Below are 27399 nucleotides of genomic sequence, written 5' to 3'. Positions count from 1 at the left end.
CGTAGTACATAGTGCTTCGGTGTTGCTTCCTTAACAAACACCTTTGAGATGTTTGCCAAAGTGGGCCCAGAGATTTTCAAACATATTAAGAGGGTAGTAATTTTAATCTCGCCCATTTGTGGTTTTTGGGTAGAGGTATGATTTATGAGTCATAGGAAATAATCTCTTACTGCTAAAACCTAAAGAATACCCAGGGCTGGGAAACATTTCAGTGGCTAAACAGATTGTTGCATAAGCTTGAGCATTTGAATTTAGATCTTTAGAACACATGAAAAAGCTGGGTGTGGCTGTACATGCTGGTAACCCAGAGCTGGGGGCTGAAGACAGGAAGATCCTGGGGCCTCACTGGTCAGCCAGCCTAGTGCAAACAACTAGTTTCAGGCTGAGTGATAAACTGTCTCAAAATACACAAATAAACAACACCAACAGTAATAATGTAGAGAAGTGATTGAGGAAAGGCATCCCCAATGTCAGCCTCTAGTTAGCACACACACCTTACAGGTGAGTACAACTGTACATATACTGACACACATACACCACCCCCTCCCCCACAGAAGAATATATATGTTTATTCTGCAAATTGCCTCTATTGCTCAAATAATAAAATTCTAGGCATGTTTTAATGAAATGGCTAAAAAAAAAAAAAAAAACAAAACTCTACTTCGATTCTGGATCTATTATCACCCATGGGCCCTGAGTCACATGGTTGTTCTGGCCTCCACAGCCCTGTGAGAAGTGGGATAGATTACGCTTAGAGATGCCCCACTCTAGACTGGCCAAGGCCACAACCAAAACTTGCAAAGAGAAGATCTCTCAAAGAACTAAGTGTTAGTCTGTCTTCATGACTGTCTTCTAAACAAACATATACAATCTCTGTTATATAGTTCTAAGTGGAGATGAGGCAGTGGTACATAACCAACAACACCAACAAATTAATATTGTTTCTGCTGGGGAAGAACAGTGTGCTCCATGATCCAAAATCTGGCTGTATATCAATCAATAGGGAAATCTGGCAAAACATCCTGGGTTCTTCACTAGACCTTTTGAACCAAAGTGTTTGGAGACGCTGTCTGTGAACCTGCCTTTTAAGTATATGTTCTGGGTGTTTCTAACAGTATTTGGAATTGCTAATAATCTGAATGTTCTGTCTAGTCTAAAGCAGGTGTTCAGTGTTTGTTCAAACTACAGAAGTGGCAATAGAGGAGGATGAAAATGAGTGTGGCAACTGTGGTGGGCTGAGGTTGTGTTAAAAGGATCACAGACTCTACTGCTAACACACTGCATTGTATTATAGTCTCCTCAACATCACAAGGTTCTTTCTGTTCCAGTAACAGTTCAAGGTGAACAGAAGAAAACCAACTTACACACAATTAAATGAATATAGTCCAAAAAGCAGTTAATTATATTTATGTTTTTAAAAACTGACATAAATAAAACATAATTTCTCCTACTTCCTATCAGTGGCAGTTTCTTTCATTTACTTTTAACGGTTTTTCATATTCTCTGAGCCACAATAAAACTTTATGTACTGAAGATTAGAGAGGCTATGCCACTCGTGAGTTTGGCTGCTGAGCCTGTATTTCATGCCACTTCATTACATTTTGTTAAGGATTTCCCTCTTCACCAAAAGGATTAGCTTGCTCCTCACTTCTTTGAATACTCTTCTTAGGTTGTCAGTGACTAGGTTAATCTCAACCCCAACCCCCTCTCTCAACATATTAAAGATGAACAAACAAAATGTTCGATTTTTTTTTTTTTAAATAGAACACTAAATTTAGTCTTAAACTTCACTGTTTGGGAAGTTTCCAGTTACAAGGTCTTGGCTTCCCTTGAGCACAGTTTGAAACAAAATAATGCAGTTTGTTCCTACGGCTGGAACATGCAGAGTGGAGTGTGCAGGCAAAGAGGCCCTGGCTCAAGTCCAGTGTTTCAAACCTCTTAAACTGCCACTCTCTTCTTTGCTTCAAGGGCTACAGATAAGCAAACAGGATTAGTTTGTTCTAGTGCAGAAGAACCAGGAAAGCTCTGCATATGCTGGTAAGATGCCTGGCCACTGCCTGGGCTGACACAGCCATGGTAAGGTAGAGTTCCTCCGAAAAGGAGTGAAAATTAAAGCAAATCTGAAACTGTGCCTCAGCAACAAATTGTCCTTTCTCAGGTCACCAGAGCAGATGGTGTGCTCAGACAATGGACTGCTGTCTGTGTGAGTGAGTGTGATGGGGCAGGCAAGGTTGGGAAAGGATCCAGGACTTCTCGTGAACACTGAAACATCTACAAAGGCCAAGCTGGGGTGTGGCGACAAGACAATTATCACCTACCACTTGTCCAGAGCACCAGTACACAGGCCCTACCCGAGTCCTACATTATCTGGGGAAAATGTGTGTTTGTCTAGCTAAGAAGAAATGGAAAAATAGTTTTGTGTTAGTTTTTTTTTCTTTTCTCTAAATGAGGTACCATTAGAAAAATATTAGTTGTTCTCATAGTTATGGGATCTATACATAATTATGTGTGGAAGCTCAATTGCATAATTGATTTGCCATCCAATAGTGCTTTCTTCTTAAGTATTTATTTAAACCCATCCCCTGGATAGCCTAAATAAATCCCTTAGTAAAGTAAACATGGCTTTTCATCAATTAACTAGGGAGTCTGGGGTTTTGAAAGTTCTTCTAGCTCCCCTAATTTAGAAAGGGGGTTATCTGTGGGCAGCCACCTCAATATAGAAAGGGGGAAGTAATAGTCAAGAGACAGAAAGCTGGAAGGAAATGCAGCCCATGACCCCTGAAGTCACTGTGCTGGCTCAGTCCTACACCAAGGCTCTGATCGAGGTAGCTGGGGAGACTGGGCAGACATGAAGTCTAACAAAGCACTGACAATGGTAGAGGAAGGCGCCTTGGCCAAGAGACAGAGGTGTGTATCCCTTGTGCCCAGCTCAAATCTGGGCATATAGCGGGGGTGGTGGTGGAGAGGGGTTGTAGCTCATGGGATATGCAACAAAGAGCTTAGATGTATGCATGTGAAAGCAACACCAGGCACTCAGATCCATGGTCAGTGGAATCAAGCCAAAAATGTTTCTGGGTGCACAAGTGTCATGAGGAACTCATGATAAGTGGAGAGTTAGCAAGGAGGCAGTATGAGGTAGCCAGACGGGCCTGTTCCCAAAAGAAGTGGCTTTTAATTTCATCTCTTCAGCTCATTTTAGACAAGATATTTCATCTTTTTGGTTGTCAATATTTTTATGTGTAAAAGGGTAATAAAATCAAGTTGCTCCCGGGGTTGCTACAAAAACTAATGAGATTATGATAATCACAGATGTCACAGACATACACACATGCAAATATGCATTGTTTGATATAAGTATATACAAGAATGTATGTTACATAGCACCTCATACACTGAGTATATGGCTCAGACAGGTTAATGTAAAAGAAGCTTAAGGACTTCCGGTCTGGGCCCAAGCATAGAGCAGGTCACAGGCGGCAACTCTGTACCCAACCCCAGAAAACCAAGAGAAAGAGGGACTCCCAGGAGCTTTAACTCAGGCAGTATCCCAGGTAAAAATGAATCACCCGTGATGTCTGCTGTTAGAAGTTCTAATCCAGATGCTGGCCTCTGAACTTATACTACTCAGACCTTTGAAGGGCCACTGACAAGAACATCAAACAGCTAGAGATTGACATCACTAATCTGAAGAAATCCCTTGTTTCGCTGTCTGAAGAGACCTCCTAAAATCGCAAAGATCCTTATTGGACTTGATTTACTCTATTACAATAGGAAAGGCTGTGTACAACTCTAGACTGTGTACAGCCCTTAAAGAAGAAGGCAGCCTTTACATAGACAAGACAAGGAAGGTTAAAGAGAGCATGAAATAAGTCAGTGAAGGCCCTAAGAAAAATCAGAGAGAGAAAGAGACAGATGAATGCTGGTACAAGAATTGGTTTTCAGCCTCTCCAAGGTTGTCAACCCTATTTCCTCCCATCTTGGGACCATTTATTTGGGTTCTTTTTGCTTTTTTCTGCTGGTCCCTGGCCCTCAAATAGGCAGACTAACTCTGTGATACAACAGATAAATAATTTGGTAGCAAAACCTACTCAGATACATTATCATAAGTTAGCTATGGAGGACCACGAGACTCAAGATGAGATTGTTACTTTATACAGGGTGTTTCCAAAACCCATCTCCACCTAACCTAAAAGGGGGAACTTCTGCCCCTAGACCAAGCAGAGAGGGTCCACCCAGAACCCCCTCTGACAGGCGATATGAATTCTTGCTTAGGCTTCGAGGTTAAGCACTGCAAGGGAATATAAATAAAAGATAAAAATATCTATCTGGGTTCCCTGAGGGACAAGCCTGACTGCATAGGGGTTGATGTCAAAAGTATCCCCTCTCCAGGAAAAAGACATCAGGACGGGTATGGCCCTCATGCCTCACTGGACAATGACAGGGGGACTGGAGCCATTACAAGGTCCCCTTCAAATACTGGAGGTCAGGCCTCTATCCCCGCCTTCACAAGTTTAGAATTGCCACAGCCCTTCTATACTTAGAGAAGGGAGGAGATGTCAGGGGCAGCCCTGTTTACCCACTGAAGGCCTAAAATCAGCAATAGGCCTGTCATACATGTATACTAACACCAAGTCTTGGGTCTCAGTGGAAAAACATTGAAACAGATGGCTATAAGCTAATGTAAACAGGCAGCTTTTGTGAAAATTTACAAGCCCGAGTAGTCATAGACCTTGTAAATAGGTAGCCTTGGCAGACAATACCAACTTAGATAAGGACAAGCGAGCCATAGGCAGAGTCATAGTGACTTGTCCCCTGAACCTTCACCCAGCTGATACCCGGTTCTGAAGATATCTGTATTCCTCCTGAACACCCACACTCCAGTGTCATTCCCTTCCCCACATCCTGCCTTTCTGTGTTTATAACCTCTGTGTGAATGAATTACTATTTGAGAAAAAAATAAATTATAAAAAAAGAAAAGAAAAGAAAGAAAACATAAACAAACAAAAAAGAAAACATAAACAAAAAAAAAAAAGAAAAAGAAAAAGAAAGGGTCCACGGATCCATGAGGACAAGAGCAGCTGGTGAAGGAAGGCTGACATAGTTGTTCTGCTGGAGAGCTGGGAATGAGACTAGGGAGCTAGCACAACAGAGATTATATCACTTTTTAAAACACAGTTCATACCACTTTAGTTTCTTATAATGGATCGATATATATACATCTATTTCTGGGTTCTATTCTTTTATGTTGGTCTGGTTGTCTATTCCTGTGGGGAGGGGGATATCTTAATTTCCATAGTTTTAAAATAAGCTGTGACTTTACTAAAACTATAGATTTTTCTTGGTGGGGTGTGTGGAATTGTTAACTACCATATGTTGAGATTACATTTTATTTTCATCCTAAAATTGTCAGGGTAGCAAAATTATATCAATTCATTTTTTTTTTTTATTAAACCAATGCTAGAATCTTAAAAAAAAAAAAAAAAGAATCTTAAGAAAGTGGTAGAAGACCAAGGGTCTGCCTTACAAAATACTGAGTGTGGATCTACATGAAGGTGATGTAGACATTTATTCTGCAGATGCCATCTGTGACCTCTGGTAGTCCTGGAGCTACACAAAACCTCTAATTGTTATGTAGCCTGGCTTACTTCTCATCTAAATCAGCACAACCAGCTCATCCAGTCACCTTATCTAACAGCTCTTATCATTTTTGTCTTGTTATAAGAGTTTTCTAATTTTTTTTTGTGGAGTGGATGCACTTAGCAACCTATTTTATTATCCAGTTCTAGTGCTGGATCCTATACAAAACAATCCCAATCAATATAACCTGGTAGCAAAAATAAGAATTCTGGAGGGGCTGAGATTCCCTTGTATCTATAGTTTCCATTTCTTCCGTTCTAGAAAATTCCCTCTACACAGAACACCATGATCTATTTTGTGGTTCTGTCTCTTTCTTTCCCTCTGACTAGTCCTTCTCTCTGACTAGCACTTCAAGCAAGTTTTTTTTTTTTTTCACCTTCCCAAATGAACAGGCTTCTCTGTAAAATAGAAATAATTCAAAATCCATGGATGGTTATACAAGGTATGATTTCCAAGATGTTCTTATCTTTGATATACTAGCTGTCCACAGTATTTCCAAAAAGCAATGAGTTAAACTTGGATGTGAAAATATGGGAGAAAAATAGGATCTGTGTGTTCCAAGAAATCAGAGAACAAGATTTAGCCAAGCCTTCCCTATTTATCATTTATAAAGGAAAACAATCAATGAACATTAAATGAGCAAAGAGAACAAAAACTTACATTTGTCTTATATAGAATATCACAACATTATTGACCGGGACACCCTGGGATACACATTAGCTGACTGAACTAAGCAGTGCTAGGTTTGTCTCCAGACAGTCTGTATTACGGAAGCTGCACTCTGGAGTGTTCAGTAGCCTTTATCTTTCAGATCCTAAATAGCTGTGAAGAGCATTAAGCTGTATCTTATCAGAGACCATGGTTTGTTGAGGTACTGTAGCCACATCAGGCTCTCCCATGAGGGTCCGCAGAACACCTCAGGCTGAAACAGCCTTCACATCTGCCTCATCTATGAGGTAAGTAAAAGCTGTGCTGGATGAAGTCAGAGGCAACAAGGGCAAGACCTTCATCCAAATCTTAAATCTGGAGACAACCACAGGCTTGAGCCCAACTCCTGTCTGCTCAGCTCCTTCAGTTTCAGAGACTCCACATATAGAAGAGAATCTGGATGCTACTGAGTGCCTTCTGGCTGGGAGCAGAATCCCATATCCCAAGAACAGGGTAGTTTAATCACCAGTCACAGAGCCCAGACCTCAGCTGCAGTCAACTATCTGTAAATAAACAAAACCCCACAACCCTACCCACAAAAAAAGGAAAAATAACACACGTTCAAAATCTTAGCAGTGATTCTGCTTAATGATTATCCTTATCCTTAACTCAATCACTCAAGACAGAATTAATCTTGTTTCTAAATAATCATTTTTTGTTTTGATCTGAAATATTAAAATCTGACCTCTCATTAAAGCATTTATTGATTTATTATGAACATGTACACATACTACATGGCAGACCATGTATTATGTTAAGACAAGTATTAACTCATTTTAATTTTACCAACATCAGAGCAATTGCTCACTTGAAAGCTACTCCAGTAAAATGGTGAGAAAATAAGAACAGAGAGAATAGGCAGGAAACAGATGATTTTCGAGAAATTTTGTTCTAAAGTGGAGAATAGAAAAGGGATAAAGGGAAGAATATAAGTGGGAAGAAGTGGATGTGACTCATAGGAAGTTGTCTTTTTTGAAAGTTACATTCATTTATATGTGTGTCCATGCATGCATATGTGCGTGTGGAAGTTGAAGGACAACTTGCAGTAATAAGTTCTTTCCTTCCACCACCACCACATGGGTGTTGAAGACTGATCTTAGGTTGTCAGCCTTGGCAGCAAGTACCTTTGCCTTTGGAGCCACCTCCCTACCCATGCTTTGTCATTAAGATTTAGGAGTCTCTGTATCATGTTGGTGTGTGCTTTGGAAAGCACCAGCAGAGAAGAAACAAAAACTGGGCAGAACTAAGATCTTGCTTCTCTGCTGGAGCACTTCCTTGAGGTGGCATGGAGGCAGAATGAGGCATATTTACACAATGGAGTATTACTCAGCTATTAAAAACAATGAATTTGAGAGTTTCCTAGGTAAATGGATAGAACTAGAAATTATCATCCTGAGTGAAGTAAGCCAATCACAAAAGAACACACATGGTATTCACTCACTGATTATTGGATATTAGCCCAGAACCTTGAAATGCCCAAGATGCAACTCACAGGCCACATGAAGCTCATAAAGAAGGAAGACCAAGTGGGGGTGATTTGGTCCTTCTTAGAAGGAGCAACAAAATACTCAAGGGAGCAAATATGGAGACAAAGTGTGGGACAGAAACTGAAGGAGGGGCCGTCTGAAGACCTTTCCACCTGAGTATCCATCCCATGTGCAGTCACCAAAGGTAGATGCAGATGTGGAAGTCAGGAAGTGCATGCTGATAAGAGCCTAATATGGATGTCTCCTCAGAGGTCTTAAAGAGTCTAACATATTCAGAGGCAGATGCTCACAACTAGCCATTGAACTGATAATGGGGTTGCCAATGGAGGAGTAAGAGTGAAGGTCAGTGGAGCTGAAAGGGTCTGTGGCCCCATGAGAAGAGCAACAATACCAACCAACCACAGCTCCCAGAGTCTAAACCACCAGCCTGGGAGCACTTAGGGAGGGATCCAGGGCTTCAGCTGAATAATAAGAGTGGAGGGCCCTGCTGGGCATAGGTGGAAGAAGAGATCCTTGACCTCATGAAGGCTGGACGCCCCAGGGGGTGGGAATTTTGAGAGTGGAGGTGGGAGTGGGGGGGTAGGTAGGGGTTACATCCACAGAGAAGGAGGAGGGGTGAGGGGATAGGGGGTTCCTGGGTGGGTGGCGGATGGGGTAAGGGGACAACATGTGAAATGTAAATAAAACATCCAATAAAAAAAAAAAAAGAAAAAAAACAGAGAGAAAAAAAAAAGAAGCACCTTCTCAACAAGGCATTTCTCGTGTCAGAGAAAACCCTGATCCCTTTCCCCACTCTTCTCCACTATCCCCTCTGCTCTCCATTCCTGGGTACTTCTCAGTAGCTACTGGGCCATTATAGGTAGCATACACTCTGATTTAGGGTCTCCTTTACTCAGATGTGAGAGCTTCAGGAAATCAGGAACTTTTGTCTATTTTTGTTTGATGTTGACTATTGAAATACTATTGAAGACTTTGTGGGACAAAGTCTTCTGGACACACAAAGTGACTGGTTATAGAGGACAGCTCACCCACAAGGGTGGGCACAGTACAGACTGCAGATATCAGATGTTGACAGCTGTGACAAGACAGCTGTACTCATTTCTGGATTCTATTAGACAGGTTCAGAATGCTGGACTAGGAGTTTGAGACATTGCTTCACCATCTTCTCATTTCCAGAGCTGTAAAATCTTAGGCATCATTGATCTTTTTAAAAGACTTATTTATTTAATGTCTATGAGTACACTGTAGCTGTCTTCAGACACACCAGAAGAGGGCATCAGATCCCATTACAAACAGTTGTGAGTCATCGTGGTTGCTAGAAATTGAACTCAGGACCTCTGGAAGAATAGTCTCCAGTTCCACATCATTGATTCTTTAACCTTTGTACAGAGGAACTACTTTGTCTCTATCCCTTGGGCGTGGTATCTTACTTTTTGATAAAAGTTCTTGAAATAAAACCACATATAAAATTAAGTACATCATACAAGTAAATTTTAAATAAAAAACCTTAAGCCACCAAAACCTGCCACCTAACGCAAGAGATTAACAATCTAATAGTGACAAGACCCAGTGTGGCCTGCTGTCACTCTTGTACCCAAAGTACTATTGGAAGTCAGTCTTAGCCATTGGTTTATCTACTGTAAATGAGAAGGTCAGAGTCCAGTTGCAAAGAAGGCTACATGGCGTCCCACACAGTATTCAGTACTTGGTGTTCTGAGAAGAGACTGATAGACTCTAATCCAGCTGAAGACTGAAAACAGGCTAGGGTACACCTCACTGATGGAGGGCTTTTTCAGTATGTTGGGTTTGTTCATATTTAAACATTAATTCATTTGAAATTTGCTTGAGTAAAACAGACACTCTTCTTTTCCTCCCACAGGTGGACAGCTACTGCTGAAATGTCTGCCTGGTTTTGACAAACAGTTCAGTGCCTCCTTTGTTATTTATAGAGCCCTTGTGGTCTGCTCCTTGGCCTCTATTCTGTGCCATTAATCTGCCTACATTCTCAGTGTAACCCCTAACACAGCAGACTAGTGAATACAGTTTTACAGAAAGTCTTACTAAAGCAAGCTAAAGCTATCACAATCCATTCATCTTCTTCAAGTATGATTTTGGCTCTTTCTTTTGGCTTTCCCAAATTAATTTTAGAATCACCCTGTGATTCTAGGTTTGAAAAAAAATCTTGTCTCAAAAAAAAAAAGGGCGGGGGTGGGGGGAGGACCTGGAGAGATGACTCAGTGGTTAAGAGCACTGACTGTACTTCCAGAAATCCTGAGTTCAATTTCCACCAACTACATGGTGGCTCACAACCATCTGTAATAGGATCCGATGTATTCTTCTGGTATGTGTCTGAAGACAGCTACAGTGTACTCATATAAATACAAATAAATAAATCTTTAAAAACAAAAGGAGGAGGAGGAGCAGGAGCAGCAAGAGCAGCAGGAGCAGCAGGAGCAGGAGCAGCAGCAGCAGCAGCAGCAGCAGCACAGAGCTTGAGAAAGAGTCACAAGGATACTCTCTGGCCTCTAAACATAGGTTTATATGAACACACAAATGCTAACAAGGTGAGTAAGTAGGTAAATGTAATAAAGCAGTTTCACTAAATTACTACCAGTGACTAGATGAAATCATATCAGTATTTACTATAAAGTGATTTTAACCTTCTGGAACCTTTGAGAAGTTTCATAAGATATTAACCATACTTATCAGGTGAAAAAATTAAAATGTAAATAAGAAAAATTATGTTAAACATACAACAAAAGTTATTATTAATACAATACATGAACTCACTCTAACTTAGGGGAAAAAAAAAACCAGTCTGGGCATGGTGGCTCACATTTGAATCCCAGGCTGAAGTTGAATTGCCAGCCATGAGTTTGGGGCCAGTTTGGGCTATATAGTGAGATTAGGGCATGTGTGGATTATAAAGAAAAACCCTATTTCAAACAGATAGAAGCAGGGATTGAGAGATAGCTCAGTGGGTAAAGCATCTGCCATGTTAAGTGTGAGGATTAGAGTTCATATTGCCTGATCTCACATAAAAAAGCTGGATGCGGGCTGGCTTGCTAGTCGTCTCAGTAGGCAGGAAGATGAAACAAAGAATCCCTGGCTAAACAAGATCTCTGAAACTTCAAGTGCCAGGTTCAATGAGAGATCTGGTCTCAAAATATAAAGTAGAGAAAGCCACCTTTATCCTTTGGTGTCTACATGCACATAAATGCATGGCCAATAACATATACACATTTACTTCCAAACATGCAAATTACACACACACACAAACACACAAACACACACACACACACCCCACGTACCACACACACAATTTCTTCAAAAAACATCAAGCCCCTTCTAAGATAAATGGGAAAAGATATTAACAGAATACAAGAGGAAATAAACTAATGGAAAATAGTTACCTCTAACCAAAGATATTAAAGTTAAAACTTAATATATCATTTTATACCTATTTTTATTGCAAAATTAAAAGGTAGCACAAGCACACAGACAGCACATACAAAGACACAGACAATTCTAGCAAAGGTTGTAGTGAAAGTGGTTCACTTGTATACAGATGACAATATTCACTGTTCACAGGCCCTGCCTCCTGGGGAAACAATCTGACAGCCCCCAATTCTTGGTGCTTATCAAAGCCTTTGACCAGCAGTCCCACTGTTAACATATTTATTATTTACAAAGTCCCCATATACATGTGGGCTGTTTCAATAACAGGGAGCTCAAAGATGTTTGCTGCAGTATCATCTACCAGAAGATTTATCTATTAACAACTTAAATGGCCACCAAGAGAAGAAGACTTTAGTAAATCTTAACTATATTACTACAATGGAATATAGAGCTAGCATTTTAAAGAAATGACAAAAATAAGCTTATATGGAGATAAGCACAAAACTATTTATAATTGATCATGAGACTGTAAGAATAAATGAAATGGGCTTTGACACTGTAAAGGGACATGAATAATTAATGATGATGATGTATTACCATATGAGGGGAATGTGGCTGATTCATTTTCCTAAAATTTTCTTTAATCTTGCCGATATATCCTTCAATTAAAATTAGATGACTGCAAAGCCGTCTCGAGACGGTCTACTCACGGTACTGAGCTTGCTGCAGATGATGAGGATCCGGCGTTCATACAGCATGCTGGCGTACAGGTGCAACATGTTGTTCACATCCACAGCCACAAAATATTCTGTCAGATTTCTCTAGGAAAAAGAAGAAAGCAAGGCTTGTGGTTTATTTTGTTTGTTCTTATTACGAATAGTATCTCATAAAAGCAGGAGAAAGCAAATAATCAGAAGGCATGTGCTCTTCTTCCTGTCCCACTCTTTCTACCTGAAAGCTCCAGCTCCACTCATGTATGAAATGCAAAGTTCAAAGAGGCCTTGGAGATGAGCAGCCCAAGCAACTGCATCTTTGTGTGGTGATTATGGGTTACAACTTGAGGTCGTCGTACATAGCACTGTGTTTGCTTTTCATGTCATTCCAAAGGATGAGAAGCACAGGAACTCTACAATCTCAAAAACGATGAGACCAAGGCTGAGGGAGATTCTCTGAGATCAAATGGTCTAATAAGCAATGAAGACAGGACTCTGCTCTCATCTTTGGACCCTAGGTCCTAGAACTTTTTCTAACATGCATCCTAGCAAAAGAAAGTGTCCAAGCTTCAGGCACTACCCAGCAGGTCCTAGCAGAAAGGCAGGGCATTGCCTGCCTCATTCTTACTGTTTGTGTCTATAGCATAATACACTCTCCAACCTGGCTCTGCTAGAATGAAAGTAATTTCAAAGACTTACAACTCCCAAACACTTCACTCAAAAGGGAGAAGATGTAGATAACCAGCATCAAGTTGTGACAATAAAGTGTATTAAACAGCTTTTGTTTTTCCCCTGTATCCTGGGGTTCATTCCTTTAATTACCATTATGGATTGGAACTCTTCAGATTTCAGCAGGGAAATGGATAACACTTCATTTCTACAACCCTTTCTACACCTACCTGACATTAATAATACATACAGATATGCTAATTTCTTTAATGTTACAGGGTTTCAATGCTGCACAATGCAACTCTCAGGAAATGAAAGGAGGGAAGGTAAGCTGTTGCCACAAGTGGAAGTTTATCATGATTAAAGATCTATAAACCATAATTTAAGTAAACCAGTAGATTTTATATGCAAAATACCATAAAGTACTTTTCCATAATATTATGGTTGAGGATAAGAATGAGCACTTATCTCATGATTTATTACTGTTTGACCAGAGTCTTAGGCTAACCACCAAACTTCACAAATAGAGTAAGTGGATTGATAGCTCTACTCCCTGACACTAAACACTCCCCTACACTGTCCTTCCTAGATATTGCTCATTTACTATTTACCATGATGAGGCTTTACACAGGTCATTGTGCTTTGACCTTAAAACCATTCCTTGTACTAGATGTCACCTTCTCTATTTAAAGTTGTAAAACAGAAGCACAGAAAATGATGTAATGTAACAAGGGTCACATGATAAGTGAACAGCAAAAGACTCAGTCTAGGGTTTAAATATATAATACCTTAAAGTATAAGTTAAAATATCATATTAAAAAAATATTGAGTGTAGGGGAAAATAAGAGGAAATATATGTGCAAAGAAGGGGGAACTCTCCTACTCCTTATGGAATTGTTGTCCTATTTATAGAGGAATCTTCACATGCCAGGCCATGTGTGTTTTATCTATCTTCTTTCTATTTCTCCTATTAACCTTTAGGTAGGCATTATCATGTCTCAATGGAGAAATGAAAGCTTAGAAAGCCTTGGTTGTTTTTAAAGATCAGCCAGTTAGAAAGGGCAGAGCGAAGAGCAGGTCTCTTGAATCTAAAAGTTATCTGTTAACCACTGTATCAGTTTGTCTCCTAACAAACTCCATGAAAAAAATAAAATGAGCACTAAAGTCGGATGAAACCAGGCAAGAAGCATTTCTCTGCCCAGTGGAAGAGGAGCGCTGAGTTAATGATGTCAGGGTGGGGTTTGTTCCTGAGACAGTGACACGGCAGAGCAGTTCTCACAAACAAAAATACAAGGCCCTCAGCTGAGCATTTCAGAGAGAGCTTAAATGCTGATGAATTATATGAATTTTTCTTTTAGAAGAGGATAGAAGTAACAAGAAAATAGAAATGAGGAGCTTAAAGAAGGCCAGAAAGCCCATTAGCACTTTTGACAGATCCAAAGATAACTCTGAAGCCACCAAAACGTGGCCTCAAGAGTCTGCCAAGAAGCTTCACGCTGAGGAGAAATATGTTACACAGCTTGCCGTCCAAATAGGGAGACACAGCGTCAGAGACAAATCCTGTGCCTTATTTTGGTGGGAGGAAAAAAAAATCACAAGGATACTTTTGTGGATGGGGAAGGGTGTGTTTTTGAAATAAAACACTACTCGACTGAGGCAGGCCCCCATTCCCAGTCAAGATTGGAGGGACTCAGGTACTTGGTACAAAACTCTACACAGGTATGTTAAAAATATGTAACATTTAGCCAAATTCTTTCTAAACTGTCATATACTTTTTTTGGTATTTCTCATCCCATCTGTGCTGATCACCAAGATATTTGTGTCTAAACAGAAGCTGTCTCTCTTATCTGCTTCCTCCCCTGCCTCTTTCCTTCTGGGATGCCACCCGCCAGGGTGGGAGGGAGTGCCAACGGCCCCAACCCAGGAACTTCTTGGACAGGGGAGCACTTGCAGGGCAGAGGGGGTCCTGGCTCACTCTTAGTTTCCGCCAAGCTTGGGCTCAGAGGAAGCCCCTTGGAGACAGGGATCTCCCTCTTGCTGTTAAGTGCCCAATAGCTTGAGCTCCATGGTAAACCTCAATTTCTCAGACTTGCCCTGTAATTTCCGACCCATCTGGCCTTTACTTCCTCTCAGAATACTCTTCTCTGTTCTAAACATGTTCATTTATTTGAGGAGATCAGCCCTGTGTCACCTCCTCCTAGAAGGGTTCCTGGACTCCTCTGCTAAATGCTCCTTTGTGTTTCCGTGGAAATTTGTCCCTACCTTATAGTAACTCAGATTTAAGTATGTTTTTCTACAAGGATGAGTACCTTTGGATAAATTACAAAGCCTAGCATCTAGCAGTTTGTTGAAAGAATGAATCCATACGTGGAGAAAACAAATAGTTGAAGACAACCTGTCCTTTGGCTCTGGTGTGAGCAGGGCACAGGAGAGTGGTCTAGCAGAGACAGTATGGTATATTAGGAAGAAAAAGGCACCTGACAGAAACTCATGCTGAGTCAGATAAGGTGACCAGTTACTCGGTGCCAGTGAAAATCCCACAGAAAAGAAGGCAGGATCACATTTGGGTTTCAAAAAGAGTTCCTTGAGGCTGGAGAGACAGTTAAAGAGCACTGGCTACTCTTCCATAGGACCTGCAATTCCCAGCATCCACATGGCAGCTCACAAATTTCTGTAACTCCAGTTATAGAGGATATGACACCCTCTTCTGGCCTCTGTGGACACCATGAACATATGTGATGCACAGACATACATACACGCAAAACACTTACACACATAAAAACAAAACTTAAAAAAAAAAACCCTCAAAGCCTATGGCAGCAGGAAAAAAAGAAGGTACATGGGAGGTTCCTATCAACCACTTACCTGCCACACTCCAGGGGCAAAGAATCCAAATGTGTAAATAGTTCAAAAGAAAGCTTTAGGTATACATGTTAAAAAACAAAAAACAAAACAAAAACAAAACTCTTAACCACAGGACTTGACAAAGAATTAGATTTGGAGGAAGAAAGTCTCTTTGGCTCTATGGCCTCCATGGTTTCAAGGCTCTGTGCATAACACCTTCTGTTTGTCCAAACATTTCAGTGTCTATTTGTTTGAATGCCAACCCTTCTTCTAAATAACCACCATTCCTGTTGAACATGGCATTTCTGCTTCCTGTTCCTCAGCATGAAACCTTGGACCATTGCAACCCCATCACAGGTAAGCCTGGGCACCTGTCCCCTTCATCCACTGTCAGTTACTACCATGTAATACTCCTGACAGGAAAAGAGGACCTTGCTTGGAGGACTGTTTCCTGGGCTCTGTACTCTGGTTTTGGTTTTTTTTAATGTCAGTGTGTTGCTAGGCTTGAGGAAATGCCTTTCTTTGCTTGGACTTTATTATACACTGTTCCCCTCTCCCATCCCCTGTATGGCCGGACAGCAGGGATATGAAGGTGCCAGTCTGACCAGAATTTAGATCTAAGGGGGACTCCAGAGAGTATAGCATAGAAGGTGAATTTCTCAGAGGTATGTGCTGCATCAAGTCCTTGAACCCTTAGCTTCTATTTCTTATCTGTACAAAAAGACACTGGCAAAGGTCTCAATCCAGACAAAGAGGGGAGCAACACCTGGCAAACCCCATGCCCCTGAGGAGTTCTTCCCAAGAGCTGTTCCTTCCTTGCTGTCTATTGGCTCTAGCAGCAGCCTAGGTGGCTGGGGGCTTCACACTCACTGTGATCCATGCCTGAGGTTATGAAGCAGGTGGAGGTCGGGGTGGGGTTGGAACTAGCTGGGCCCAGGAGGGGATATCGTGTGGCTTAGAGAGAAAGCGTCTTAGGTTCAATACCATAGGGAAATGAGATAATCCTCAAACCAAAGAACCGACTCTAAGCTGGGTACTCCTTGGAGCCTTCAAAGCAGATGTTAGTCTGCCCCAGTCTGTCATTTGATTAGTCTCTGAGACTCCATCGCGGAACAGGAATAAAGACTCGCTGCATCCGCTCTAGAGCTCTAGAGGCTGATTCCTGGGCCAGAGGCTTGGTTCTGTAAACAGGTCTCAATTCCTAAAATAACACTTGCTTAAATATTTTACAATATGACTTTTTTCTTTAAAGAGAGACAAGGGTCTTGCTACACTGTCCAAACTGGTCCCCAGATCTTAAGCTTCAGGCTTCCTCTCAAATGAGTGTTCTGAGTAGCTGAGAGTACAGGTATGCTCTGTCACTAGGTTTAACTTTTACAATATGAAAACAGCTTAAGCCTTTAAGTGATTAAAAACATATTCAAGTTATCGTAGTGGCACCAGATACTTAAAAGGGAATTACAAATTTGGGGAGCTTAAAATAATCTGCCCAAGAAAAAATCCGCAAACTCATTTGAACAGTCAAGAGAGAGAAGTGTATTACAGAACAGAAAGCAGAGTCACCCGAGGTCAGCTTTATCCTCTGTGCAAAGGAAAAGACCATTAGAATAAACAATGATCCGACAACTTGTAGGAACAATCTCAGTATTTGATAATAAGTCCCCTTCTGCCATCTCAATTTTGTTTATTTGTGAAAGCTACGATGACTTCATGAATCTTTTCTATAGCACGGTGCATCCTTTGATAAAGAGGAGTCTGGGTAATGTCGCATATAACCATTCACCAAAACACTTCCCTCGCATCATTAGCTACTTGGTATGACACTGACCAGATCATTAAGACAGGTTTGTTTAATACTTCAAATTAAGGCCTATATGATTATCCATTAATCAAAAGTAAACTTCAAAACCTGGGTGCAAAACAAAATATCTCTTATGCAGTCAGCTTGCAATGTAATTATTACTACACATCTGTCCATGATCTGTGACTTTTTCTTAAATGCAGGTCACCTGTTTAAAATTTATAAAGATTTATGCTCATTTAATTACTGACTGCATAAAATTTACTCCTACATGTGTTATCTTGATAGACACAGAAAACCCTGATGAGCAATTACACAGTAATCGCTTCTCAGTGAAAAGCAAGAAAATATTTTTACAAAGAAATTGGAGAAATAATGAGAATTAGCTGAAAGTGGAAAGAATTAATTTTTCACGTTTGCTTTTCATTAACAACTTGTAGACAAATTGGCCCAAAAGCCAGCTGTAAGGAGCTGTTCTTTTTTTTCTCTGGCACTTTGTTAGTTCATTCATTCATCCAACCAGTCAGTCAGTCACTAATAGCATGTAGTCAGGCATCTACAAGTTCCAGGAACTAATCCTCCATCCTTAAAGGACAAGTGGCATTAACCAACTACCCATGCAATTAATCACATTGCTTTCACTAATGATCTCTTAGGGACATACAGGTAGCACTGAAACTTGGACCTAGAAGCATCTTCATACTGGGATTAGACTCACCCAGGTATGAATTCTGGTTTTTGCACTCAGTGACTAAATAAGTGAATTTACAACTCTGTGTTTTCCTGTTTGCAAAGAGGCTCACAACCTGGCTTAGAAGAGCTTAGGAAGTAACAAATGGTGCCTGGTCTGAGCCACCAGACCTGGAGGGCATTAAACAAGTACTAACTCTTCCTTTTTTACTTACATTAACCTTTCTCTGATGTCAGAAAACATGTTGTTAGGTTTCATGTTCCAAAGGCCATATGTTGCTTACTTTCTTAAATTTAGATCGTCCTTTAGCGGAGACAATCATGTGTCTGCAGAACCCTTTTCTATGGCAAGCACAGGGCTCCCACGCTCTATTCACGACAACAGTGATGACAGGGGCCAGCAAGACATATCTCAGGGAAAGATGGCATTAATTTGTCCAGCCAAGAATGTCAGCTAACATCCAGAAAGGACAAGCCATGGGGAACCATGTTCCTCAGCTTGCAGTCATACTGAGACCTCAAGGAGGTTGAATAAGAATCTCCAGGAAACTAGAATGAGAAAAAGAAAGTTTTGGTGGCACTCAGCACTTACTTGAAACTTACCATTTAAGATTTCTGCTCTTCCTGTTTCTCCTTATTAGATAAGAATGCTGAGGTTCTAGGAAGACAAGAAGCCCAAGGGCCCAGGCTGGTGGGGCCCTGTGCCTGGCTGTCTCTGAAACCCATGTTCTGTCCATGACAGCATACTGTATCACATTAACAAGCCTGTGGTTATTGCTTGTTTCAATTTGCAATGCAGCAATTTAGTCATTTTAAATTAATCCTTGAAAAATCACCAAGAGATTAAAATGCAAATTTCAACATGGCTAGTGCTCTATAGTGATTGTGTGTCAAACCCACACAAATTGGTCTCACAAAAGTTCAGAGTCTCCTTAGAGTAAAAGCTTCCTTGCTTTGTTGTGTGTTTCAGATATAAAATATCATTTCTTTTTTTTTCCTCATGAATATCACAAGTCAACCCTAGGGGGCCAAACCTTTGGAACGGGGGTTGCTACACCCCACTGACCTGCAGACTAAGGCTAGCAACCAGAGCCTATGAGCACCAGGCTCTGTGCATGTGAAATAGGGCTCATGTCTACCTCTCACAGAGTAGCTGGCAGGGATTAAAATGGAATGGTGTGTGTTAGGAGACTGGCAGATTGGTACTACTGTTCTGCTTAGAAACAAACAAGACCAGACCTTTACTGTTTTGCAAAGGAGGATTTAGGAGACAATGGATTGTACACAGGGAATTAGTTCATTAGAGGCAAAACCAGCAGAGAAAATCTAAATTTCAAAAATGGTGGGGATAGAGGAGGCAACACACAGTGCAGCCAGGAGCCAGACAGTGCAGATAGGAGCTGTAGGTGTGTTACAGAGAAGACCATTCAAACAGATATCTCTAACCTCAGCAGTTACAGTGCTGAGAATTCAGAAATTATACAAACTTCCAGCTACTTTAAAAATCAAGTTCATATATATATATATATATATATATATATATATATAATTTTAATAATTTATTTTTTTCAAATCGTAATTTTTACTCATTCACACAGGGGTTATAAACACAAAAAGGCAGGACATGGGGAAGGGGATAACACTGGAGCATGGGTGTTCAGGGGGAATACAGATACCTTTCAGAACAAGGTATCGGCTGGGTGAAAGTTGAGGGGACAGGTGGCTATGACTCTGCCTGCCTATGATTCACTTGTCCTTATCTAAGTTGGTATTGTCTGCCAAGGCTACCTATTTACAAGGTCTATGACTACTCAGGCTGGTAAATTTCCACAAAAGCTGCTTGTTTACAATAGCTTATAGCCATCTCTTTCAATGTTTTTATACAGAGACCCAAGACTTGGTGTTAGTATACATGTATGACAGGCCTATTGCTGATTTTAGGACTATGGCTGATTTTAGGCCTTCAGAAAAACCAGTTCTTAAGGAATTCTTGGCACTTAAAATAAAAAGATGAGTTAGATCTAAGTAGCTGACCATGTTATTATTTAGTACAGAAGAAACATGACAACCCATCTAGGTATTTCCTCAAAGAAAAATTCCAAGTTTCTCTCTTCTGCTGACACCACCCTCCCAGGAGAAGTCAAGAAAAAGCATTTTTAAAGTTATGAATCCTGAAGAATAAAAGAGAGACATCTGCCTTCTAAACTGTAAAATGATATTACTAATAAACTGGTTTGTCTGAGGGCACACTGGGCAGTGACTGAGACATTTTAGGCTGTCATAGCTTAGGGAGTAGGCCTAGGAAGGGACTGATACCACCATATAGTGAGTAACACCCAAAGATGTTAAAAAACAAACAAACAAACAAACAAAACCCCCCAAAAAAGACCAAAGCCCCCCAAAACCAACCAAACAAAAAACCCAACCTAATGATCCATAGATAGACACAGGCAACAAAAGATTACCTGGTCCGAGGTGGCATGAGAGTTGATGGAGGACAAAGAGAAAGCTGGACATTAAGAGTGAGGTGGGTGGGTGGACATGACAAAAAGCACCAAGCCCAGCTCACACACAGGGCACAGGGAAGCTCAAGAAGTGAAGCTGCTCAGCCTCCAAAGGTTAGAAAAGGGCACAAGTGATTCATTCCCAAATTTCTCTGCAGCCCCAGTTCCTCAGCTGGCTTTCTGCACCTGTCCAGAGGGAGTAATCTGATTAGAAGTTCTGAACCAGAAAGGCTTGGGGATAACAGGTAAAGCTGAGGATGGCTCCAAAAGGACTAACTAGAAAAGGGGACTAACCCATCGTAACCATAGCACATGTCACCTCATAACCCACTCACCTTCCTGATCACACTCCCCAGAAGAAAACTGACTAGTCCTATGAAAAGGTTTTGATGATATGTGAGAGTCTTCACCTTTGTACTCAGTCAAGCTCTGCTGATGAACACAGAATTTTGGGTCAGATGTTCAGTACCCATTCTTAAATGTGACAAGCTTCAAGTCAGCCAGAGCTGAACAATTGATTCACAAGACAGACAGGAGCTAGGATTGGAGTGCGACAATGATGCAAGAGCTGGTATGGTGATGCAGCTGGTGTAGCACTAGCTCCTCAGGAGGATGAGCTGGAGGGCTGTGAGCTGGGAGGGCTGTGAGCTGGGAGGGCTGTGAGCTGGAGGGCTGTGAGCTGGAGGGCTGTGAGCTGGAGGGCTGTGAGCTGGGAGGGCTGTGAGCTGGAGGGCTGTGAGCTGGGAGGGCTGTGAGCTGGAGGGCTGTGAGCTGGAGGGCTGTGAGCTGGGTGGGCTGTGAGCTGGAGGGCTGTGAGCTGCAGGGCTGTGAGCTGGAGGGCTGTGAGCTGCAGGGCTGTAAGCTTCCAGATGCCCTGAATTCAATGCCCATCAACCACATGGTGGCTCACAACCATCTAGAATGGGATCTGATGCCCTCTTTTGGTGTGTCTGAAGATAGTTACAATGGACTTACATATATAAAATAAATAAAATCTTTTTAAAAATGCTATTGTACAGCCAGGTGGTGGTGGTCCACACCTTTGGGAGAAAAAAAATGATAGAAAATACAATTGCTAAAAATTTGGAAGTAACTGCTTCTGTGGCATATGGAATACTTGGAGATTACAGACTTTTATCAATTACTATGATTTCTAAACTATTTGTACTACTTAACAAAAATATTAAGGTTGGTAGTATGGCTCACTGGTAGATTCTTGTCTAGCAGATGTGAAGCTCTGTGTTTGGGTACTGGGACCACAGCTACACACATCATTAAACAAAACATAGTAGATAGATGAAAACAACTTTTAGGCTAACTTAAACCACAAGTAAAACAATGGGGAACAGTATCACTTTTATATTTAAAAAAAAATAAATGCCTATTGCACAGTCATCCTATAAAGTTACAATGCCTACGCCAAGTCATCCTATAAAGTTACAGGGAAAGTTCTGGAGGACAGTCATCAAACTCTGGAGGGAGCATAGTTTCAAGATTGGGGAAAGGATCGTGATAATTCAGGCTTGCATTTGTTTTTAATATGCATTTCTGTGTTGATTTGTGTGTGTATGTGTGTGTGTGTGTGTGTGTGTGATGGATTTTGAATGACATGGGCAAATGTTTTTAATACAGCATTAGGTAAAGAAGCATCTATAGAGGTATGTAGTTAATATAGTTGTCATTGCATGTTGTTGAATTGTAGCTTCTAAACTTAGGATGTTTTTTGTTTGTTTGTTTGTTTTTTGTCTTTTTAAATAAATCAAAGGAATCTTTTGGCCTCAAGTATTGCTCAACTCCCAATTTAAGTAGTGATAAATTAACCAGATCTAACTAACACAGGGGCAGGCAACCAGCACTGTGGTCACCCACCCATTTATATCCCTAGGGCTCCATGAGCACCACCAGGACTCTGGACAGCACTGTCTGAGGCTACAAAGAAAGGCAAAGCTTGAAAAGCACTTCCTCTGAAATGAGGTAATCAGAGCACTTTTATATCACACACACACACACACACACACACACACACACATTTTCTATAAACTAGAGCCTTGAACATGCCAACAAAGCAAGTGAAATACTGCTGTATTTACAGAGGCAGGAGTGGAGATGGCAATGTTTTACTCTTCCCAAGTTATTCGCTATCAATATTATATTTATTTTAACTTCAGCCGCACTTTTCTAGAAAATTTTTTTACTTTCCAAATTTATTAGAGATATTTCCTTATCTTTCAAAGTTTTTCTTTTAATACATTTTAATTACAAATCTGATCGTCACTTTCCTCCTTCCCTTTCTCCCCTCCAGCCTCTCCCTATTCATTTTTTTTTAAGTTCTTAAAAAGTCTTGGTCTGTAATTTTATCTTAAAAGTAAATTAAATCATTTTTCTAATTTCCTCTTTTTCTAATTTCTTGAGCTGATTTTCTACAATGCTTTATAGAAAACCATGCACACATCAAACAAGTGCTATGCTCTGAGCTATGTGCCCAGCCTTTTTAGTTTCTCAAATTCAAATTCAACTTCATTGTTCTTACAAAAGCATCCAGGGTATGAAATTTCCTCTTTGGGGTGCTTTTGGTCACATCTTTTTAAATGGAAAGGAATTTTGGCACCTGCTACAATACAGGTAAACTTTAAAGGTATTATGTTAAGTGAAATAAGCCAGCACAAAAGGACAAACAGTACATAATTCAACTGGTATTTGGGGCTTGAAAGTAGGCAACAATCCCAATCAGAGAGCAGAATGATGATTTCCACACACTACAATTTTGAAAGATGAAAACTTTTGAAGACTGGTAGAGTGTGAATGGGCTCAAAACCACTGCACTGCATTTTCTGAAGTGAAGAAGAGCTGATCTCATGCTACTTATATTTCACCACGTGCCTCTCTGGTAGCTGCTTTAGCCTTCATTCTGCATTTTACAATTTATAATCCTAATAAAATATTGTGTCCTAAGGTAGACATGTCCCTTGGCTTCTTCACAGGGCAAACATGAGCCTACAGATCTGCCACTTTAGCCCATTGCTTCTCAGCCCTTAGACAGTGTCCTCCTACTTCACTTACCACAAGCTTCCTGAGATATGAACACAGAAGTGTGGTTATACTTATGAACACCTGCCCTTGTAAACTTTCACATGGGAATTTCTTTGCTAAGAACATTTCATCTTATGATATTAGAAAAGAGAACCTAAGTCTCTATTGTGAGAACCTAAGTTCCCTCAAATGGAGATTTTTGCAGTGGACAATAATTCTTATCAGTGAAAATGTTAAGCTGCTTTTCTAATAGGTAATCTTAAGCTATGTAAATATGCCTTTAAAAGACCAGAATAAATTAATATCAACCATTAATAAGTGATTACTTTGAGAAATATGAAGAAAATTTTGTGTCTATACTTTGTAGGTATTTTCAATTTGCTTTTCCTATTATAACCCATTGCTTTCTATATTTGTTTCAGCAATCCACTGTAAAACATACCCTTTTCTTTTAAAAACATAAGCTGTAGATAAATAAATGTAATAGTCCTTTTCTAGGTACTCACATTCTCAGGTATGCTGGGAAGCTCTCTGCTATCAGGCACAGTGAAGTAAGAATGCTGGAAAAGAAAAGACACGAGCTGTATATTTTTTCAAGATCATTTAACTAGAACTTTATTCCAAATTTAGGTAAATGTTCTAAAGCATCTTCCTTACACAGATGAGGAAGCCACATGGCTGTTTTAAGAAATATCTATATACTACTTAGGCTAACATTGGACCAAGCTAGGAGTATTAACTCATCAGCAGGAAAATGAATGTCTTGGGAACATGAATGAAAAAAAAAAAATCAAAGAAGCTTAAGTCTAAATTCCCAATGTGATATTTTGTGAGTTTCTGAACACAAAGTGGCCAGTTCTGTAGTTTGTTGTTCAATAAGGCAGAGGACTCTTAGCAAAAAAATAACACTAGAATCACTCATTAAGTGACAGGATATCTCAACCAATCCTGCTGCTCCATTTCAGCATCTGAGGTCACATCAATCTATACTGTAATCAAAATCTGCTCAGGACAGTTACAGCCAAAGGCCACTCATGCCACATGACAGAGCTACAGATGGTTGCCAACAGAGAATAAGCTCCTGACTTTCAGTGTGATTGTCATGAAGTCTGGGAGAGGTTGAAGACTTGACTTCAAAGGTTTGCAATGAGGCATCTCCATGTTTGTAACAAGCCCATATCTCCAAGTTAAATGAAAACTGGCTGAACTAATGCCACCTCCTTGGCTGCTTTTAAAGGCTCAGAAGATAATGGCAAGTGGCACTGAAAGGAGCCTTGTGCTGGCCAATTAAAGATGGATTTTGAAAGGCCAGGAAAGGTCATGGGCAGAAAGGTTCAGCTCAGCCATGGCCTAAGCTCAAATCTAGACCTTCTCCCCAACCCCTTACACTCCTGGGTAATGGGAGAATAAGTAGGTTTCTAGAAAAGTAAGTTGTATAGACGTTCTAAAATAAAAGATCCTGGAGACAAGCTGTACCAATGATGGTAACAATGAGCTGCTTAATCTGACACTTAAAAGATATTTATTGAACACCTGCTTATGGAAAACTTTTTATTAAATACTTTATAAGCATCACTTCTAGTTGCCACAATAAAATTTGAAGATCGATATTATCTCCATACTGCAAATGGACAAATTAATGTTCAGAGAGGAAAATAGTCTAAGATCAATCACTCAGTAAGCATGTGGAAGATTAGGCTGAAACCAGAGCCATGTCACAAATAGCTTCAGCTATTCTAAACTTGCTACACAGATCAGACTGGGTTTTGGGACTTGCACTGATTCTTCATTACTTCGCTTTCAGAATGTTGGTATGACAGGCATATACTACCACACCCAGATTAACAACTAGAGTTTTATTTTACAATTATTATCACTCAGACTGCGAGTTTGCATTTCTATTTTTCTCAATCACTACATCAGATACACAAGAACATTCTATTATAGAAAATGGGTAAAGATACAAAGCCCAGGCTGTAACTTTATAAAGCATTTCACAAATATTTTAGGATTTCTACTGCAAATGAAATACCAGACCTTCAAAACAGAAATGCATTTTGGGAAGAAGAATGACTAGTGGAGAGGGAGAACATCTGCTTTTACAGATGCAGTGGATTGTAAAGAGTGAGCCAGCATAACCAACCAGTCCCCAGGCTGTCCTTTGAGATTCTGTCTTGCTCCATCGCCCATGAAATGCTGGGGACCAGGAGAGGTCAGAAACATTCCAAGAATCCACTGGAATGAAACAGCTGCACACCCAATAGTTCCTCCTGCCCCGAGCTGGCTTGTCCTTGAGGCCTGACAGCATGCCGCCAGTGCAGACATTTGGGGAAGGAGTGGCCCTTCCTCCCAGGCAGCTGGTGACCTAGCCTGGCTGCTCCACAGCTACCTGTCGTATGCTATTACAGGCTGAAGCTGTGAGATCAAGCTGCTTAGGAAAAAAGACTGAGACAAAGGCAGGGTTGTGCTGCTTCAGAGATGACTGGGTCTAAAGCTCACTTGCTCATCTTTTCAGGCAGTCCCTACTTCCCTAAGAACAAATCTTTCATAAGTGAATTCCTTCCCTCCTTCCCTGCATCCATTCCTTTTTCCTATTAGCTTAGCACTGTAAAGACTAGTTCATCATTTGTAAATTACATGACTTAATATGCATGCCTTTTCCTCTCTAAACCTTTCCTCTATGCCATGAGAATGTTAACACCTACATAGGGAATGATTTTGAACATCTGAGGTGTATATTAGCATAAATTAGGAACCTGATACCATTCATAGTTTTCCTTATGAAGTCTGACACCTTCCTGATCCCTAAAACCTGCACTGTAACTACTTCTTGAGAAGCTGGAGGAGAAAACTCTCTAACCTGCCAGGGCTCTGGGATAGGGAGACATGTCTGTATGACCACGGGTAACTGGTCAAATGGTGTCCACTACAGAATTCTGATAAAGGCAATGACAGCTGCCAACTAAGAGATAAAGAATTTAGTAAATGAATTATGAGAAAGATCCTACACACCTCTTCTGATGTTCTGTCTGTCAGATAAGGAAATTTAGCCTATATAGTTAAAGGTCTTGATTTAAGTCACTTCAATCACTAGCAAAATAGACAAATGAAACAGAAAATTTCCATCAGGTGGCACACTAAACACTGTGCAGGATGTATCTCAAAGCACTCAAAGAAATAATGAGTGCTGTAGGCCAGGAAATATACTGAGTACTCCCGCTCTGTCTTCATGGGATGGAGACTGAGAACCAGCTTACTCCCACAGGATAAAACTAAGTCTCCAGGATCATGCAAGGGAACTGGGGCTAAAAAGAAAGGCTAATTCAGCCTGAGAATTCAGGGAGGATTTCTCAGGAAACAGAATTAGAATAGTTCTGAAGGATTCATGAGTTAAAAAGCAAACAGGAAAGAGGCAGTGTTGAAGACTGAAAGTCCAGAATGGACTTTAACTGTGACAAAGGGTGATACAGGTGGCCAAAGACAGGGGTTGACAAGGCTGACAGGTCCAGTCATCCTATTCCTTGAATCTTTGACTAAAGATATGACTAGTCATTTGGGAAGCATCTATTATTCAGTGAAACTCTGAGAGAGGGAGAATCCCATATCCCACCCTGCCTTGAACCCAGGGCTCAGGTTAAGTAAGGGTGCGGTTCAGGTCTCTTCTGAAGGTCCATACAGATATGCTTGTTTCGAGTGACTACCATCTTGCCCCACTTACCACGCTGAGGTGAACAGACACTCCAGGGTCAGGAATGGGAAGTCTGTGCAGAGTTTCAAGAAGTTCATTCCACTGGCTTTCCTGAAAGAAAGAAAGAAAAGGTCCAAGTAATAAAAGCTGGATCTGTGGTGAGGTCTAGACCCACAGAGAGACAGGTGGGAGATGCTGGCTCCAAGACAAAAATAGGTTTGATATTCAA

General features: G+C 40.7%; 1 protein-coding gene across 3 annotated transcripts in view; it reads right to left on the bottom strand.

The window, feature by feature from the left end:
• The window catches only part of Dennd1a (DENN domain containing 1A), a 473969-nt gene that overhangs the window by 213070 nt on the left and 233500 nt on the right, over nt 1–27399 (bottom strand). For all 3 annotated transcript variants that reach the window (XM_028754699.1, XM_028754700.1, XM_028754698.1), the window contains 3 exons: nt 27201–27281; nt 23989–24042; nt 11942–12052 (listed from right to left, as the gene is read on the bottom strand). In XM_028754699.1, the coding sequence (XP_028610532.1) occupies nt 11942–12052; nt 23989–24042; nt 27201–27281 (246 nt within the window). The remainder of the gene's footprint in view (nt 1–11941; nt 12053–23988; nt 24043–27200; nt 27282–27399) is intronic.

This window comes from Grammomys surdaster, unplaced genomic scaffold, assembly GCF_004785775.1.
Source record: "Grammomys surdaster isolate TR1022 unplaced genomic scaffold, NIH_TR_1.0 126035, whole genome shotgun sequence".
Lineage (NCBI taxonomy): Eukaryota > Metazoa > Chordata > Mammalia > Rodentia > Muridae > Grammomys > Grammomys surdaster.
This window is presented reverse-complemented; position numbering and strand designations above follow the sequence as displayed.